Source organism: Oncorhynchus gorbuscha, linkage group LG09 (genome assembly GCF_021184085.1).
Source record: "Oncorhynchus gorbuscha isolate QuinsamMale2020 ecotype Even-year linkage group LG09, OgorEven_v1.0, whole genome shotgun sequence".
Classification (NCBI taxonomy): Eukaryota; Metazoa; Chordata; class Actinopteri; order Salmoniformes; family Salmonidae; genus Oncorhynchus; species Oncorhynchus gorbuscha.
In genome coordinates, this window is record NC_060181.1 from 17,082,684 (window position 1) to 17,097,609 (window position 14,926).

The following is a 14,926-nucleotide window of genomic DNA, read 5'->3' on the forward strand; positions in this document are numbered from 1 at the left end:
TGTCACCCCTAAGGTTGGGCTAGAAGGGATAGGGGGTTTCAGGTTGTCACCACCTAAGGTTGGGCTAGAAGGGATAGGGGTTCAGGTTGTCACCCCTAAGGTTGGGCTAGAAGGGATAGGGGTTCAGGTTGTCACCCCTAAGGTTGGGCTAGAAGGGATAGGGGTTCAGGTTGTCACCCCTAAGGTTGGGCTAGAAGGGATAGGGGTTCAGGTTGTCACCCCTAAGGTTGGGTCTAGAAAGGGATAGGGGTTCAGGTTGTCACCCCTAAGGTTGGGCTAGAAGGGATAGGGGTTCAGGTTGTCACCCCTAAGGTTGGGCTAGAAGGGATAGGGGTTCAGGTTGTCACCCCTAAGGTTGGGCTAGAAGGGATAGGGGTTCAGGTTGTCACCCCTAAGGTTGGGCTAGAAGGGATAGGGGTTCAGGTTGTCACCCCTAAGGTTGGGCTAGAAGGGATAGGGGTTCAGGTCACCCCTGTCACCCCCTAAGGTTGGGCTAGAAGGGATAGGGGTTCAGGTTGTCACACCCCTAAGGTTGGGCTAAGGTTGGGTCACCCCTAGGTTGGGCTAAGGGATAGGGGTTCAGGTTGTCACCCCTAAGGTTGGGCTAGAAGGGATAGGGGTTCAGGTTGTCACCCCTAAGGTTGGGCTAGAAGGGATAGGGGTTCAGGTTGTCACCCCTAAGGTTGGGCTAGAAGGGATAGGGGTTCAGGTTGTCACCCCTAAGGTTGGGCTAGAAGGGATAGGGGTTCACCCCTAAGGTTGTCACAGGTTGTCCCTAAGGTTGGGCTAGAAGGGATAGGGGTTGTCAGGTTGTCACACCCTAAGGTTGGGCTAACCCCTAAGGAAGGGATAGGGGTTCAGGTTGTCACCCCTAAGGTTGGGCTAGAAGGGATAGGGGTTCAGGTTGTCACCCCTAAGGTTGGGCTAGAAGGGATAGGGGTTCAGGTTGTCACCCCTAAGGTTGGGCTAGAAGGGATAGGGGTTCAGGTTGTCAGCCCTAAGGTTGGGCTAGAAGGGATAGGGGTTTAGGTTGTCACCCCTAAGGTTGGGCTAGAAGGGATAGGGGTTCAGGTTGTCACCCCTAAGGTTGGGCTAGAAGGGATAGGGGTTTAGGTTGTCACCCAGGTTGTCACCCCTAATGTTGGGCTAGAAGGGATAGGGGTTTAGGTTGTCACCCCTAAGGTTGGGCTAGAAGGGATAGGGGTTTGGGTTGTCACCCCTAAGGTTGGGCTAGAAGGGATAGGGGTTCAGGTTGTCAGCCCTAAGGTTGGGCTAGAAGGGATAGGGGTTTAGGTTGTCACCCCTAAGGTTGGGCTAGAAGGGATAGGGGTTCAGGTTGTCACCCCTAAGGTTGGGCTAGAAGGGATAGGGGTTTAGGTTGTCACCCCTAATGTTGGGCTAGAAGGGATAGGGGTTTAGGTTGTCACCCCTAAGGTTGGGCTAGAAGGGATAGGGGTTTGGGTTGTCACCCGTAAGGTTGGGCTAGAAGGGATAGGGGTTTAGGTTGTCACCCCTAAGGTTGGGCTAGAAGGGATAGGGGTTTGGGTTGTCACCCCTAAGGTTGGGCTAGAAGGGATAGGGGTTTGGGTTGTCACCCCTAAGGTTGGGCTAGAAGGGATAGGGGTTTGGGTTGTCACCCGTAAGGTTACATGCTGACCAGACCGCATGCGTGTCTGCGTGCGTCATCGCATGTTGATTTTGTCCCCCCACACCAGACGCTAATCAGGACACGCAGGTTGAAATAGCAAAACAAACCATGGACCAACTATATTAATTTGGGGACAGGTCAAAAAGTATTAAACATTTTTGCCAATAGCTAGCTAGCTTACTGTTGTTAACTAATTTGTCCTGGGATATAAACATTGGGTTGTTATTTTACCTGAAATGCACAAGGTCCTCTCCTCTGACAATTAATCCACAGATAAAAGGCTAAACCGAATTAGTTTCTAGTAATCTCTCCTCCTTCAGACTTCTTTTTCTGATTTTATATGGTGCTTGGCAACCAACTTTAAGGCGCATTACCACAACAGACTGGACTGGAGTGTGGACCTCAGTTCATCTTTCAATGACCCACGTGAGCATATGCTCCTAAAAACCAATGAGATGGGAGAGGCGGGACTTGCAGTGCGTTAAGCATCACAAATAGAACAGACACCAGCAGTGGGGGTGTAATGACCTAATAACATGGATCTGTACATTTATTTTGCAACGTGGGCGGTGTGGTCAGCATATTAAGGTTGGGCCAGAAGGAATAGGGGTTTGGGTTGTCACCCCTAAGGTTGGGCCAGAAGGCATAGGGATATGTTTTGGTTGGTTGGTCAAGGTGGGGTGGATATTGACATTGAAAAAGTGTGGGGTGGTTGGGGTTGGGAGTGCTGGTGAGGAATAGGGAAATGTTTTTTGTTTTTTTCTAGCCCTGCATCTTGCGGATGATGTCGGCGGAGACGGGCGGGTGGAAGTTGATGGTGTGGTGTCTCAGGCCCTGGGACGTCTTGTAGCTCTTCCCACAGCGGCACTTGAAGGGCTTCCGCACACGGATCTGTGTCCGGTGGCCGTTCTTGGCATGGTATTTAATACCGTTCACATTCTGAATGAGGGAGAGAGACAGATTAGCAGGCCTGGCGTGGTCTAGCGGTCTAAGTGGCTGCCTCCAGAATACAGGTACCTGTGTGAGCGTGGGTTCACATCCGACCGACTGCTATTCTAGCATCCCCTATCCTCCTTCCTTTCCTGTCAGTCCTTTACTGTCCTACCTAATAAAGAATCAAATAGAAAAGGAGTGGGACTGCCCCACTCCTAGAAAAATAATAATTCCCCTTACATTATCTTAGTGAAAATCCCTAAAAGCAACATCCAGGAACAACATTGCAAACACTGACATTGCTAGAGGAAACTCCCCCTCACATCCTGAGGTGAAAACCTCCACTACACAGATCATAGGCTACACTGAACTGATATATAGAGGACTAGTGTGTAGCAGAATAACAGAGCTAGGGACTGTTCTATAAACTGGGGCTGTGTGTGTACTGCACCTTGTATCTCTTCTTGCAGCCAGGCACAGGGCAGGCGAAGGGTTTCTCCTCTCCTCCGTTCATACACATGGAGCTGAGGATAGACTCGGAGCTGATGGCACTCTCCGTGGTCCAGGACTCATCACTGTCTGACTCCTCATAGTCCACCTCCTCATCATCATACTCACTGCCTGGAGGGGGAACACACACACACACACACACACCAGTTTGCGTGTCATGGGGACATGACTATACTGTCTGAAGTAGAAGGGCATGGAGCATAGAACAGAGGAGGGTTTAGTGTGTGTGTGTCTCAAGAGAACCCGGCGGGAGGGGTTTGTCTCCCTGAAACAGATCATTAAATGGGAGGTATTGCTCTGATTTAGTAAATGCACCACTTTTTTCACTCACACACACACTCACACAGGAAATGCTCCACCTCAGCAGGAGGAAATGGATGGCACCCTGGCACATGTTAAAAGGATTTCAACAAGGGTGTGTGCACGCGTGGTGGTGGGTAAACGCAAATATTTGGGCAGGAATTGGACCATCTGCTTTAGGGCTCTGAAACACACACACCCGTGTGAACAGTGTGACAGCTGGTGTGTAATTACCTGTGTAGACTGGGACCACTGCACACTGCAAGAACACTGGCTCTCTACTGAACACACTAGAACACTCAAAATAGGAATGTTCTATTTCGCTTAAGGGGGACCCATGAAAGACTGCAGGGTCTCTATGTCATTTGGTCTAGAATGGTGTCCACTCTAGGACCGGGGAAATGGGGAGCTCCATAAAGGGTTTCTTCACAGAGGCCGACATCTTTGTCGGTGACAACACAGGGGTCTGCGTGACATGATGATCATAGACAGGGCTTTGACCTTAGCACGTGACATCTCAAGTGTTTAAGAGGGAGAGGAGTCTGGACACCAGAGTCATTTCAGCCATCAGCTCAGGGTCCCCATCAGTGGACAGGCCAGATATCAGACCGTGCAGGTATGCCAGATGAGGTCTCGGAGGACGGCGGGGAGACCTACCAATGATCTCGTCTGGGAGGACCATGGCCGCAATAATGGGGTCCACGACTGGGTACTGGCCCAGTCCCAACTCCTCGGGAGAAGCCATGATGGTCCGTGAAGGCTTTCACTGGCTTTAGACATGGGACCTTGAGTTCACCTTAGTCCAAGATTGATGTAGTTCATTGGAGAACTTGGAGCACTGAGGAATGTACACTCTGGCCAGGTTGCTGTTAAGATCTGGATTAATATCCAGAGCTTTCAGAACTCTTTAGAGGAACTCCTGCATATCAGCTGATGAACAGGGACTTCACTCTCAGCCCTCTCTGAGCCATGGTTGGCTGACCCAGAACCTGCCTCAGAGGTCTCTTCGTCTAGGTCATTACCAGCAAAGACGGGGATCGCGTCAGGATCCTCCTGTCTTAAGTCTTCAACGGAGCCTGTCAGGCTTAGAGAGCAGAGCTGCAAAGACAGAGAGGCTGACTGGGCCGCCTCAGCCAAAGTTGGCAGAATCCACAGCCTGAATGGCAGGCTCTAAGCCCAGGCACATAATACAGTTGGAATGGGCATCAATCGAAGCCAAGCCAGCATTGCATTTATCGCAGTAGTATGGCGTGGATGATATTCTCCCCGTCTAGACAGAAGCAGAAATACAGATATGTCTTATAGACGAGATAATCTGTATAACACCACATTCTACGGATATCAGAATATATTGGAGAAATTCCACTCACAATCCCCCAAAGGTATGGATGTGAGGAGCCCAACTCAACTGACAGTGTCAGACTAGGTGTGAGGAGAGGCAATGAGAACAGACTGGCTAACTCTGGCGAGATTAGTGAGGCGCACATCCTCTGAATCTCACTCTGGCAACAGCTGCAGCTCCAGCCAGTAAGATAGTATGCGAAGTTTGGACGTCAAGGTGTGACTCGGTGTTTAGCTAGAGTGTCTCCCCTAGCCTGGGAAGGCACGGTACCCAGACTCAAACTCCAGAGAGAAGAGGCTAGCATCCAGCTGAAGCTAACAAGCAACAGATAACGCAATTAGCTGGGAGGCTAACCGGCAGACAAGACAACTAAGCCTCGTGCCGTGAACAGGTTTGCCCAACCCGTTCACCCTACTTCGTAGCACGGTGTCACCCTGTAATAGAACAATGATGACAAAACACTGCAGAGCACTCCTGGGAGTATCCTCGACACACAACGACAGCTACATCCACTACTCACTCACCTGCGTAGCCGAGGGAAGAAAAGAGGACGTGATGCTACGCTGGGTGTTTATAGGGTGTGGGGGGGGCACGCGCATCACACACGGCACGGAATTACTCTGATATTAATATTTCGGCTCATCCTGCCGCCAGGCGAAAAGATGTCCATTGAGTGACTAGCATAGTCCCTGGTTCATTGAACCCTGGTTACGTGAGTAACCTTGGTTTCATTGACCTTCAGTCTAGAACACTAGAGGCAGATGCCTTTATCCAAAGTGACTTACAGTAGTGCGTGGAACCCAGCAGTAAGCAAAACCACAATCCTGCATTTGCAATCGCCACATTCTACCCAGTGAGCCACACAGGACTACAAGAGGCAAAAGGCAACACATCCAAAATCTCCACTTTCGCTTACCTGTGGGCGTGCTGCTACGGAAGGAGGAGGAGGGTGTGATGGGAGGAGTCACGGGGGGAGTCAGGTTGCCATTGCTGTGCCGTGGAGGTGTGGCCACGCTGTTCCGAGACACGCCACCTGTGATTGACAGGGAAAGTTTGGGTGTGGCCTTCTTCTTCAGGGTCTCCTGCTCCCGACGTGCCGCGTCCGTCATAAACCTGGACACAAACATTACAGGTTACACACACACACTATTGAAACAATAAGTCTTTTTTATCTCCCTATTCTGGCTCTTTCTTTTCTCTCACCACTCCTCCACCCACACTGGGACTGTGCCACTCCTCCGCCCACACTGGGGCTGTGCCACTCCTCCACCCACACTGGGACTGTGCCACTCCTCCACCCACACTGGGACTGTGCCACTCCTCCACCCACACTGGGACTGTGCCACTCCTCCACCCACACTGGGACTGTGCCACTCCTCCACCCACACTGGGACTGTGCCACTCCTCCACCCACACTGGGACTGTGCCACTCCTCCACCCACACTGGGACTGTGCCACTCCTCCACCCACACTGGGACTGTGCCACTCCTCCACCCACACTGCGACTGTGCCACTCCTCCACCCACACTGGGACTGTGCCACACCCACACTGGGACTGTGCCACTCCTCCACCCACACTGGGACTGTGCCACTCCTCCACCCACACTGGGACTGTGCCACACCTCCACCCACACTTGGACTGTGCCACTCCTCCACCCACACTGGGACTGTGCCATTCCTCCACCCACACTGCGACTGTGCCACTCCTCCACCCACACTGCGACTGTGCCACTCCTCCACCCACACTGGGACTGTGCCACTCCTCCACCCACACTGGGACTGTGCCACTCCTCCACCCACACTGGGACTGTGCCACTCCTCCACCCACACTGGGACTGTGCCACTCCTCCACCCACACTGGGGCTGTGCCACTCCTCCACCCACACTGGGGCTGTGCCACTCCTCCACCCACACTGGGGCTGTGCCACTCCTCCACCCACACTGGGGCTGTGCCACTCCTCCACCCACACTGGGACTGTGCCACTCCTCCACCCACACTGGGACTGTGCCACTCCTCCACCCACACTGGGACTGTGCCACTCCTCCACCCACACTGGGACTGTGCCACTCCTCCACCCACACTGGGACTGTGCCACTCCTCCACCCACACTGGGACTGTGACGTTTAAACCAACAGGTTCCAATCATGATCATAAAGGCAAAAATGTAAAATCACCAAATACCTAACGCAACAATGCTGTAAGGAGATGGCTATGCATCTTTCAAATGATTTGCCACTCCGCACATCAAATGGTGAGACAGGGTAGCGACAGCTTCGAAGTACTGTATGGCAATACTTTGACAAATGAAACGAGAAGGTGATGAAATGCAAACTTTGCATGGTGGAATTGAGATACAGTGGTAGACAGTACAGGTACTGAAAGGAAAGCCCAGTGAGACCCAACCTGCTGCTAGCAGCAGTGCGGTAAAGGACCAAGTGAAAATCACAGCGCTGACTACAGAAATTATTGATATGCAGCCATTGTCAATGGTAGAGGATACCAGATTGAATGCCCTAACGGCATATCTAGAACCAAGCTACAAGAAGCCGTGTTGAAAAACTGTGACAGCCCTGAAGGAGGAAAGTGCTGCAGGGACTTCAGCCATTCAGCCACAAGAGCGTTAGTGAAGTCAAGCACCGATGTTGGCGATTAGGCCGGGCTCACTGTTGGCCTTCAAATTCATCCCAAAGGTGTTTGATGTGGTTGAGGTCAGGGCTCTGTGCAGGCCAGTCAAGTTCTTCCACACCGATCTTGAAAAACCATTTCTGTATGAACCTCGCTTTGTGCACAGGGGCATTTTCATGTTGAAACAGGAATCAAATCACATTTTATTTGTCACATGCACCGAATACAACCTTATAGGGAAATGTTACTTACAAGCCCATAATCAACCATGCTGAATATTTTTTAAGTATGAAAATATTTAAGAAAATAATTCAACTAAAGTAAGAATAATGTAACACAATAAAATAACAATAACGAGGCTATTTACACGGGATACCAGTCCCGAGTCAATGTGCGGGGTTACAGGTTAGTCGAGGTAATATGTACATGTAGGTAGGGGTGACTATGCATAAATAATAAACAGTGAGTAGCAGCAGCTTAAAAAAGCAGGTCAATACAAATGTATTTATTTATTTATAGGGGACAATGCAACAGCAATATTACAATAACGCAACATCCATGTAAATATGACGAGTTATCCAAAAACTCATTTGCAGCCGTAGTCCCAGGACAGCTAAGGACAATTACACAGTCACAATACACATACAAATACATTATATCCAATAATACAACATTCTAACAACAACGCTATCATCAGCTGTCGTCTTACATTCAGTTGTAGTCGGAAGTTTACATAAACTTAGGGTGGAGTCATTAAAACTCGTTTTCAAACACTCCACAAATGTTGTGTTAACAAACTATAGTTTACAAACTATATAGTCGTTTAGGACATCTATTTTGTGCATGACTCTAGTCATTTTTCCAACAATTGTTTACAGACCGATTATTTCACTTATAATTCACTGTATCACAATTCCAGTGGGTCAGAAGTTTACATACAAACTTGACTGTGCCTTTAAACAGCTTGGAGAATTCCAGAAAATGATGTCATGGCTGTAGAAGCTTCTGATAGGCTCATTGACGTCAATTGAAGTTGTACCCGTGGATTCATTTCAAGGCCTAACTTCAAACTCAGTGCCTCTTTGCTTGACATCATGGGAAAATCAAAAGAAATCAGCCAAGAGCCCAGAAAAAAATTGTAGACCTCCACAAGTCTGGTTCATCCTTGGGAGCAATTACTTCGCAGACGGAATTCTTCCACTGCAAATCTACCATTCCGGTGGTTTACTTGCTATATTGTATTTACTTTGCCACCATGGCCTTTGTTATTGCCTTTACCTCCCTTCTCACCTCATTTGCTCACATCGTATATAGACTTGTTTATACTGTATTATTGACTGTGTGTTTGTTTTACTCCATGTGTAACTCTGTGTTGTTGTATGTGTCAAACTGCGATGCATTATCTTGGCCAGGTCACAGTTGTAAATGAGAACTTGTTCTCAACTTGCCTACCGGGTTAAATAAAGGTGTTTTCAACTAGCCTACCTGGTTAAATAAAGGTGTTTTCAACTAGCCTACCTGGTTAAATAAATGTGTTCTCAACTAGCCTACCTGGTTAAATAAATGTGTTCTCAACTAGCCTACCTGGTTAAATAAAGGTGTTCTCAACTTGCCTACCTGGTTAAATAAAGGTGTTTTCAACTAGCCTACCTGGTTAAATAAAGGTGTTCTCAACTTGCCTACCTGGTTAAATAAAGGTGTTTTCAACTAGCCTACCTGGTTAAATAAAGGTGTTTTCAACTAGCCTACCTGGTCAAATAAAGGTGTTCTCAACTTGCCTACCTGGTTAAATAAAGGTGTTCTCAACTTGCCTACCTGGTTAAATAAAGGTGTTTTCAACTTGCCTACCTGGTTAAATAAAGGTGTTTTCAACTAGCCTACCTGGTTAAATAAAGGTGTTCTCAACTTGCCTACCTGGTTAAATAAAGGTGTTTTCAACTTGCCTACCTGGTTAAATAAAGGTGTTTTCAACTAGCCTACCCGGTTAAATAAAGGTGTTTTCAACTAGCCTACCTGGTTAAATAAAGGTGTTTTCAACTAGCCTACCTGGTTAAATAAAGGTGTTTTCAACTAGCCTACCTGGTTAAATAAAGGTGTTCTCAACTTGCCTACCTGGTTAAATAAAGGTGTTTTCAGCTAGCCTACCCGGTTAAATAAAGGTGTTTTCAACTAGCCTACCCGGTTAAATAAAGGTGTTTTCAACTTGCCTACCGGGTTAAATAAAGGTGTTCTCAACTTGCCTACCTGGTTAAATAAAGGTGTTCTCAACTGGTTTTTCAAATTAAATAAAGGTGTTTTCAACTTGCCTAGGGTTAAATAAAGGTGTTTTCAACTTGCCTACCTGGTTAAATAAAGGTGTTCTCAACTAGCCTACCTGGTTAAATAAAAGGTGTTTTCAACTAGCCTACCTGGTTAAATAAAGGTGTTTTCAACTTGCCTACCGGGTTAAATAAAGGTGTTTTCAACTTGCCTACCTGGTTAAATAAAGGTGTTTTCAACTTGCCTACCTGGTTAAATAAAGGTGTTTTCAACTTGCCTACCGGGTTAAATAAAGGTGTTTTCAACTTGCCTACCGGGTTAAATAAAGGTGTTTTCAACTTGCCTACCTGGTTAAATAAAGGTGTTCTCAACTTGCCTACCTGGTTAAATAAAAGGTGTTTTCAACTAGCCTACCTGGTTAAATAAAGGTGTTTTCAACTTGCCTACCGGGTTAAATAAAGGTATTTTCAACTTGCCTACCTGGTTAAATAAAGGTGTTTTCAACTTGCCTACCTGGTTAAATAAAGGTGTTTTCAACTTGCCTACCTGGTTAAATAAAGGTGTTCTCAACTTGCCTACCTGGTTAAATAAAGGTGTTCTCAACTTGCCTACCTGGTTAAATAAAGGTGTTTTCAACTTGCCTACCTGGTTAAATAAAGGTGTTCTCAACTAGCCTACCTGGTTAAATAAAGGTGAAATGAAAAGGTAGGTAACCACCACTGCGGTAGATTGAAATGCATTGCCCCATAGCTGTCATATGCAGAACTTATGCAGGATTGTGAATTCACCTCATTGGCAGTTTAAAAGTTAGGAATATTTGTACATTCGTCAAATCCCTAAATCACACAGTCTGATTTAAGAGGTGTGAGATTGGACATGAAGCTTTGGGATAAACACACATCTCATTCTCATTTCTGTGTTTGGCTAGGCTATAACTGTGTAGACGGAGCGTTTCGCTTCTTCTGTGGTTTTCGGTGCTTCTAATGACAACACTGTTTCTCTGGGAAGTCATCCAAACACAAACAAGACACACTCACAGTCACGCCAGCACGGTCACAAAAACACAAAAAGCACCATAACACACTCAGGGCAATTGGACTATCACCACACAACTGCAAAACAATGGTCAAACAAGTCTGATACAGGCCCCAGAAGAAGAAGTCGTATCAGATTTGCTACTAGACAGAATCATGTTTTTCAAACCAACAGCCTGAAGAAAACCAAGGATGTGGTAGAACTGAAGCCAGGAATGTTGATCAAATCAAATTTCAAATGACTGGCCACTTCTGTCCCCGTATGCTCGTCTTTGTCGAGACTGCTCCATCAGTGGAGCAACACTGCCCTGTGTTGTGTGGAGCAACACTGCCCTGTGTTGTGTGGAGCAACACTGCCCTGTGTTGTGTGGAGCAACACTGCCCTGTGTTGTGTGGAGCAACACTGCCCTGTGTTGTGTGGAGCAACACTGCCCTGTGTGGTGCAACACTGCCCTGTGTGGTGCAACACTGCCCTGTGTTGTGTGGAGCAACACTGCCCTGTGTGGAGCAACACTGCCCTGTGTGGAGCAACACTGCCCTGTGTGGAGCAACACTGCCCTGTGTGGAGCAACACTGCCCTGTGTGGTGCAACACTGCCCTGTGTTGTGTGGAGCAACACTGCCCTGTGTTGTGTGGAGCAACACTGCCCTGTGTTGTGTGGAGCAACACTGCCCTGTGTTGTGTGGAGCAACACTGCCCTGTGTTGTGTGGAGCAACACTGCCCTGTGTGATGCAACACTGCCCTGTGTTGTGTGGTGCAACACTGCCCTGTGTTGTGTGGTGCAACACTGCCCTGTGTTGTGTGGAGCAACACTGCCCTGTGTGGTGCAACACTGCCCTGTGTGGAGCAACACTGCCCTGTGTGGAGCAACACTGCCCTGTGTGGTGCAACACTGCCCTGTGTGGAGCAACACTGCCCTGTGTGGTGCAACACTGCCCTGTGTGGTGCAACACTGCCCTGTGTGGAGCAACACTGCCCTGTGTGGAGCAACACTGCCCTGTGTGGAGCAACACTGCCCTGTGTGGAGCAACACTGCCCTGTGTGGTGCAACACTGCCCTGTGTGGAGCAACACTGCCCTGTGTGGAGCAACACTGCCCTGTGTGGTGCAACACTGCCCTGTGTGGTGCAACACTGCCCTGTGTGGAGCAACACTGCCCTGTGTGTATGTTACCTGTTGATGTAGCTCAGGGCCAGGTAGGTGGGCTGTTGTTGCTCCTGTTTCTCCAGAACGCGAGGATCTGTGTCTAAGAGATCGAGAGAGAAAGAAAGAGTAGGATATTTAGTTACCGTAGAATAAATCTAGATAGATTATATGGATATTTAGTGCCTTCAGAAAGTACTCACACCCTGACTTAGACATTTTGGTGTGTTACAGATGGAATTCAAAATGGATTAAATTATGTTTCTCACCCATCTACACACAATACCCTATAATAACAAAGAAAACTTTATTGAATAATGAAATTCAGAAATCTCATTTACATAAGTATTCACACCCCTGAGTCAATACTTTGTAGAAGCACCTTCGGCAGTGACTACAGCTTTGACTCCCAACCAGGAAGTGGGACTTCTGAGGTTTGTAGTTTTTCAAAGCTTGGCCTACCGAATACACATTGAGATATGGATAAAGTTGCACCTCCTACGGCTTCCACTAGATGTCAACCGTCTTTAGAAACTTGAACGAGGATTCTACTATAAAGGAGGGGCTCATGAGACCTGTTTGAGTCAGTGGTCTGGCAGAGTGCCTTGGTCTCATGACGTGCGCTCCCGACAGAGTTACCTCTCGTTCCAGTGCTTTTCTTCAGACAAAGGAATTCTCCAGTTGGAACATTATTGATGTTTTATATTAAAAACATCCTAAAAATTGATTCCGTACATCGTTTGACATGTTTCTAAAGGACTGTAATGGAACTTTTCGAGTTTTTGTCTGGACGAAGTGCCTGCGCCTCATGAAGATGGATTACTGGGCTGAACACGCTAACAACAAGTGGCTATTTGGACATAAATGATGGATTTTATGGAACAAATCAGTAATTTATTGTCAAACTGGGATTCCTGGGAGTGCCTTCTGATGAAGATCATCAAAGGTAAGTGAATATTTATGGTGTTGTTTCTAACTTCTGTTGACTCCAAAATGGCATATATTCCGCCTGCCCTAGTTAGATGGGGAAAGGCGGTGAACAGTCTTTCCACAGATTTTCAACGGGATTCAAGTCTGGGCCTTGGCTGGGCCACTCGATGACATTCACTTTCTTATTCTGAAGCCATTCCAGCGTATGCTTTGGGTCATTGTCCTGTTGGAATGTAAATCTTCACCCCAGTCTAAGGTTCGTTTGCACTCTCATCAACGACTTGCCTGTATTTGACTCCATTCATTGATCCATCTATGCTTACCAGTCCCACAGTCCCTGCTGATGAAAAGCATCCCCATAGAATGATACTGCCACCACCATACATCACGGTAGGGATGGTATTAGACAGGTGATGAGCTGTGCCTGGTTCTCCAGAAAGTGCTTTGCATTCAGGACAAATAGTTACATTTCTGTTTCATCAGACCAGATAATATTTTGCCTTATGCTCTAAGAGTCTTCCAAATGCATTTTTTGCTAATTCCAGGTGTGCGGTCATGTGCCTTTTTATCGGGAGATGCTTCCGTCTGGCCACTGGGTTCTTGGTCACCTCCTTCTGCCCGGTTGTTCAGTTTGGTCTGACAGCCAGCTCTAGGCAGATTCTGGGTAGTTCCATATTTTTTCAATTTCTCAATGATAGAGAACACTGTGTTCTTAGAAACATTCAACACTCTAGAAATGATTTTTATCCCCTTCACCCAGATATATGCCTCATCACACTTCTCAGAGATCTACAGACAGTTCCTTGGAGTTCATGGTAGTTTCTGCTCTGACATGCACTATGGTACCTTCTATAGACTGTTGTGTTTCTTTCTAAATCATGTCCAAACAATTGAATTGGCCACAGGTGGACTCCAATCAAGTTGTAGTGACATCTCAAGGATGATCAAAGGGAATTAGATGCACCGGAGCTCAATTTGGAGTGTCATAGCAAAGAGGTGTGAATACTTACAGTACCAGTCAAAAGTTCGGACACACCTACTCATGAAAGGTTTTTTTTTCTTTATTTTTACTATTTTCTACATTGTAGAATAATAGTGAAGACATCAAAACTATGAAATAACACACATGGAATCATGTAGTATGCAAAAACGTGTTAAACCAATCAAAATATATTTTATATTTGAGATTCTTCAAAGTAGCCACCCTTTGCCTTGATGACAGCCTTGCACACTCTTGGCATTCTCTCAACTAGCTTAATGAGGTAGTCACATGGAATTCATTTCAATTATCAGGTATGCCTTGTTAAAAGTTAATTTGTGGAATTTCTTAATGCATTTCAGCTGATCAGTTGTGTTGTGACATGGTAGGGGTGTGGTATAGAGAAGATAGCCCTATTTGGTAAAAGACCAAGTCCATATTATGGCAAGAACAGCTCAAATAAGCAAAAAGAAACGAAAGTCCATCATTATTTTAAGACATAAAAGGTCAGTCAATCCGGAAAATTTCAAGAACTTTGAAAGTTTCTTCAAGTGCAGTCGTAAAAACCATCAAGCACTATGATGAAATTGGCTCTCATGAGGACCGCCACAGGAAATGAAGACCCAGAGTTACCTCTGCGGCAGAGGATAAGTTCATTAGACTTACCAGCCTCAGAAATTGCAGCCCAAATAAATGTTTCAGCGTTCAAGTTGCAGACAGCTCAACATCAACTGTTCAGAGGAGTGCGAAATCAGGCCTTCATGGTCAAATTGCTGCAAAGAAACCACTACTAAAGGACACCAATAATAAGAAGAGACTTGCTTGGGCCAAGAAACACGAGCATTGGACATTAGACCGGTGGAAATCTGTCCTTTGGTCTGATGAGTCCAAATCTGAGATTTTTTGTTCCAACCACCGTGTCTTTGTGAGACACAGAGTAGGTGAACGGATGATCTCCGCATGTGTGGTTCCCACCATGAAGCATGGAGGAGGAGGTGTGATGATATGGGAGTGCTTTGCTGGTGGCACTGTAGGTGATTTACTTAGAATTCAAGGCACACTTAACCAGCATGGCCACCATAGCATTCTGCAGTGATACACCATCCCATCTGGTTTGCGCTTAGTGGGACTATCATTTGTTTTTCAACAGGACAATGACCCAAAACACACCTCCAGGTTATGTAAGGGCTACTTGACCAAGAAGGAGAGTGATGGAGTGCTG

The 14,926-nt window shown here is 46.9% G+C and overlaps 1 protein-coding gene across 1 annotated transcript in view; it reads right to left on the reverse strand.

Moving 5' to 3' along the window:
* Positions 1–1,843: 1,843 nt before the first annotated feature.
* Positions 1,844–14,926, reverse strand: part of LOC124043208 (juxtaposed with another zinc finger protein 1) — a 37,455-nt gene continuing 24,372 nt past the window's right edge. The window contains exons 2-5 of the mRNA XM_046361517.1: positions 11,826–11,898; positions 5,650–5,846; positions 3,033–3,202; positions 1,844–2,587 (exon numbers count right to left, since the gene is read on the reverse strand). Of these exons, the coding sequence (XP_046217473.1) occupies positions 2,411–2,587; positions 3,033–3,202; positions 5,650–5,846; positions 11,826–11,898 (617 nt within the window). The 3' untranslated portion in view covers positions 1,844–2,410. The remainder of the gene's footprint in view (positions 2,588–3,032; positions 3,203–5,649; positions 5,847–11,825; positions 11,899–14,926) is intronic.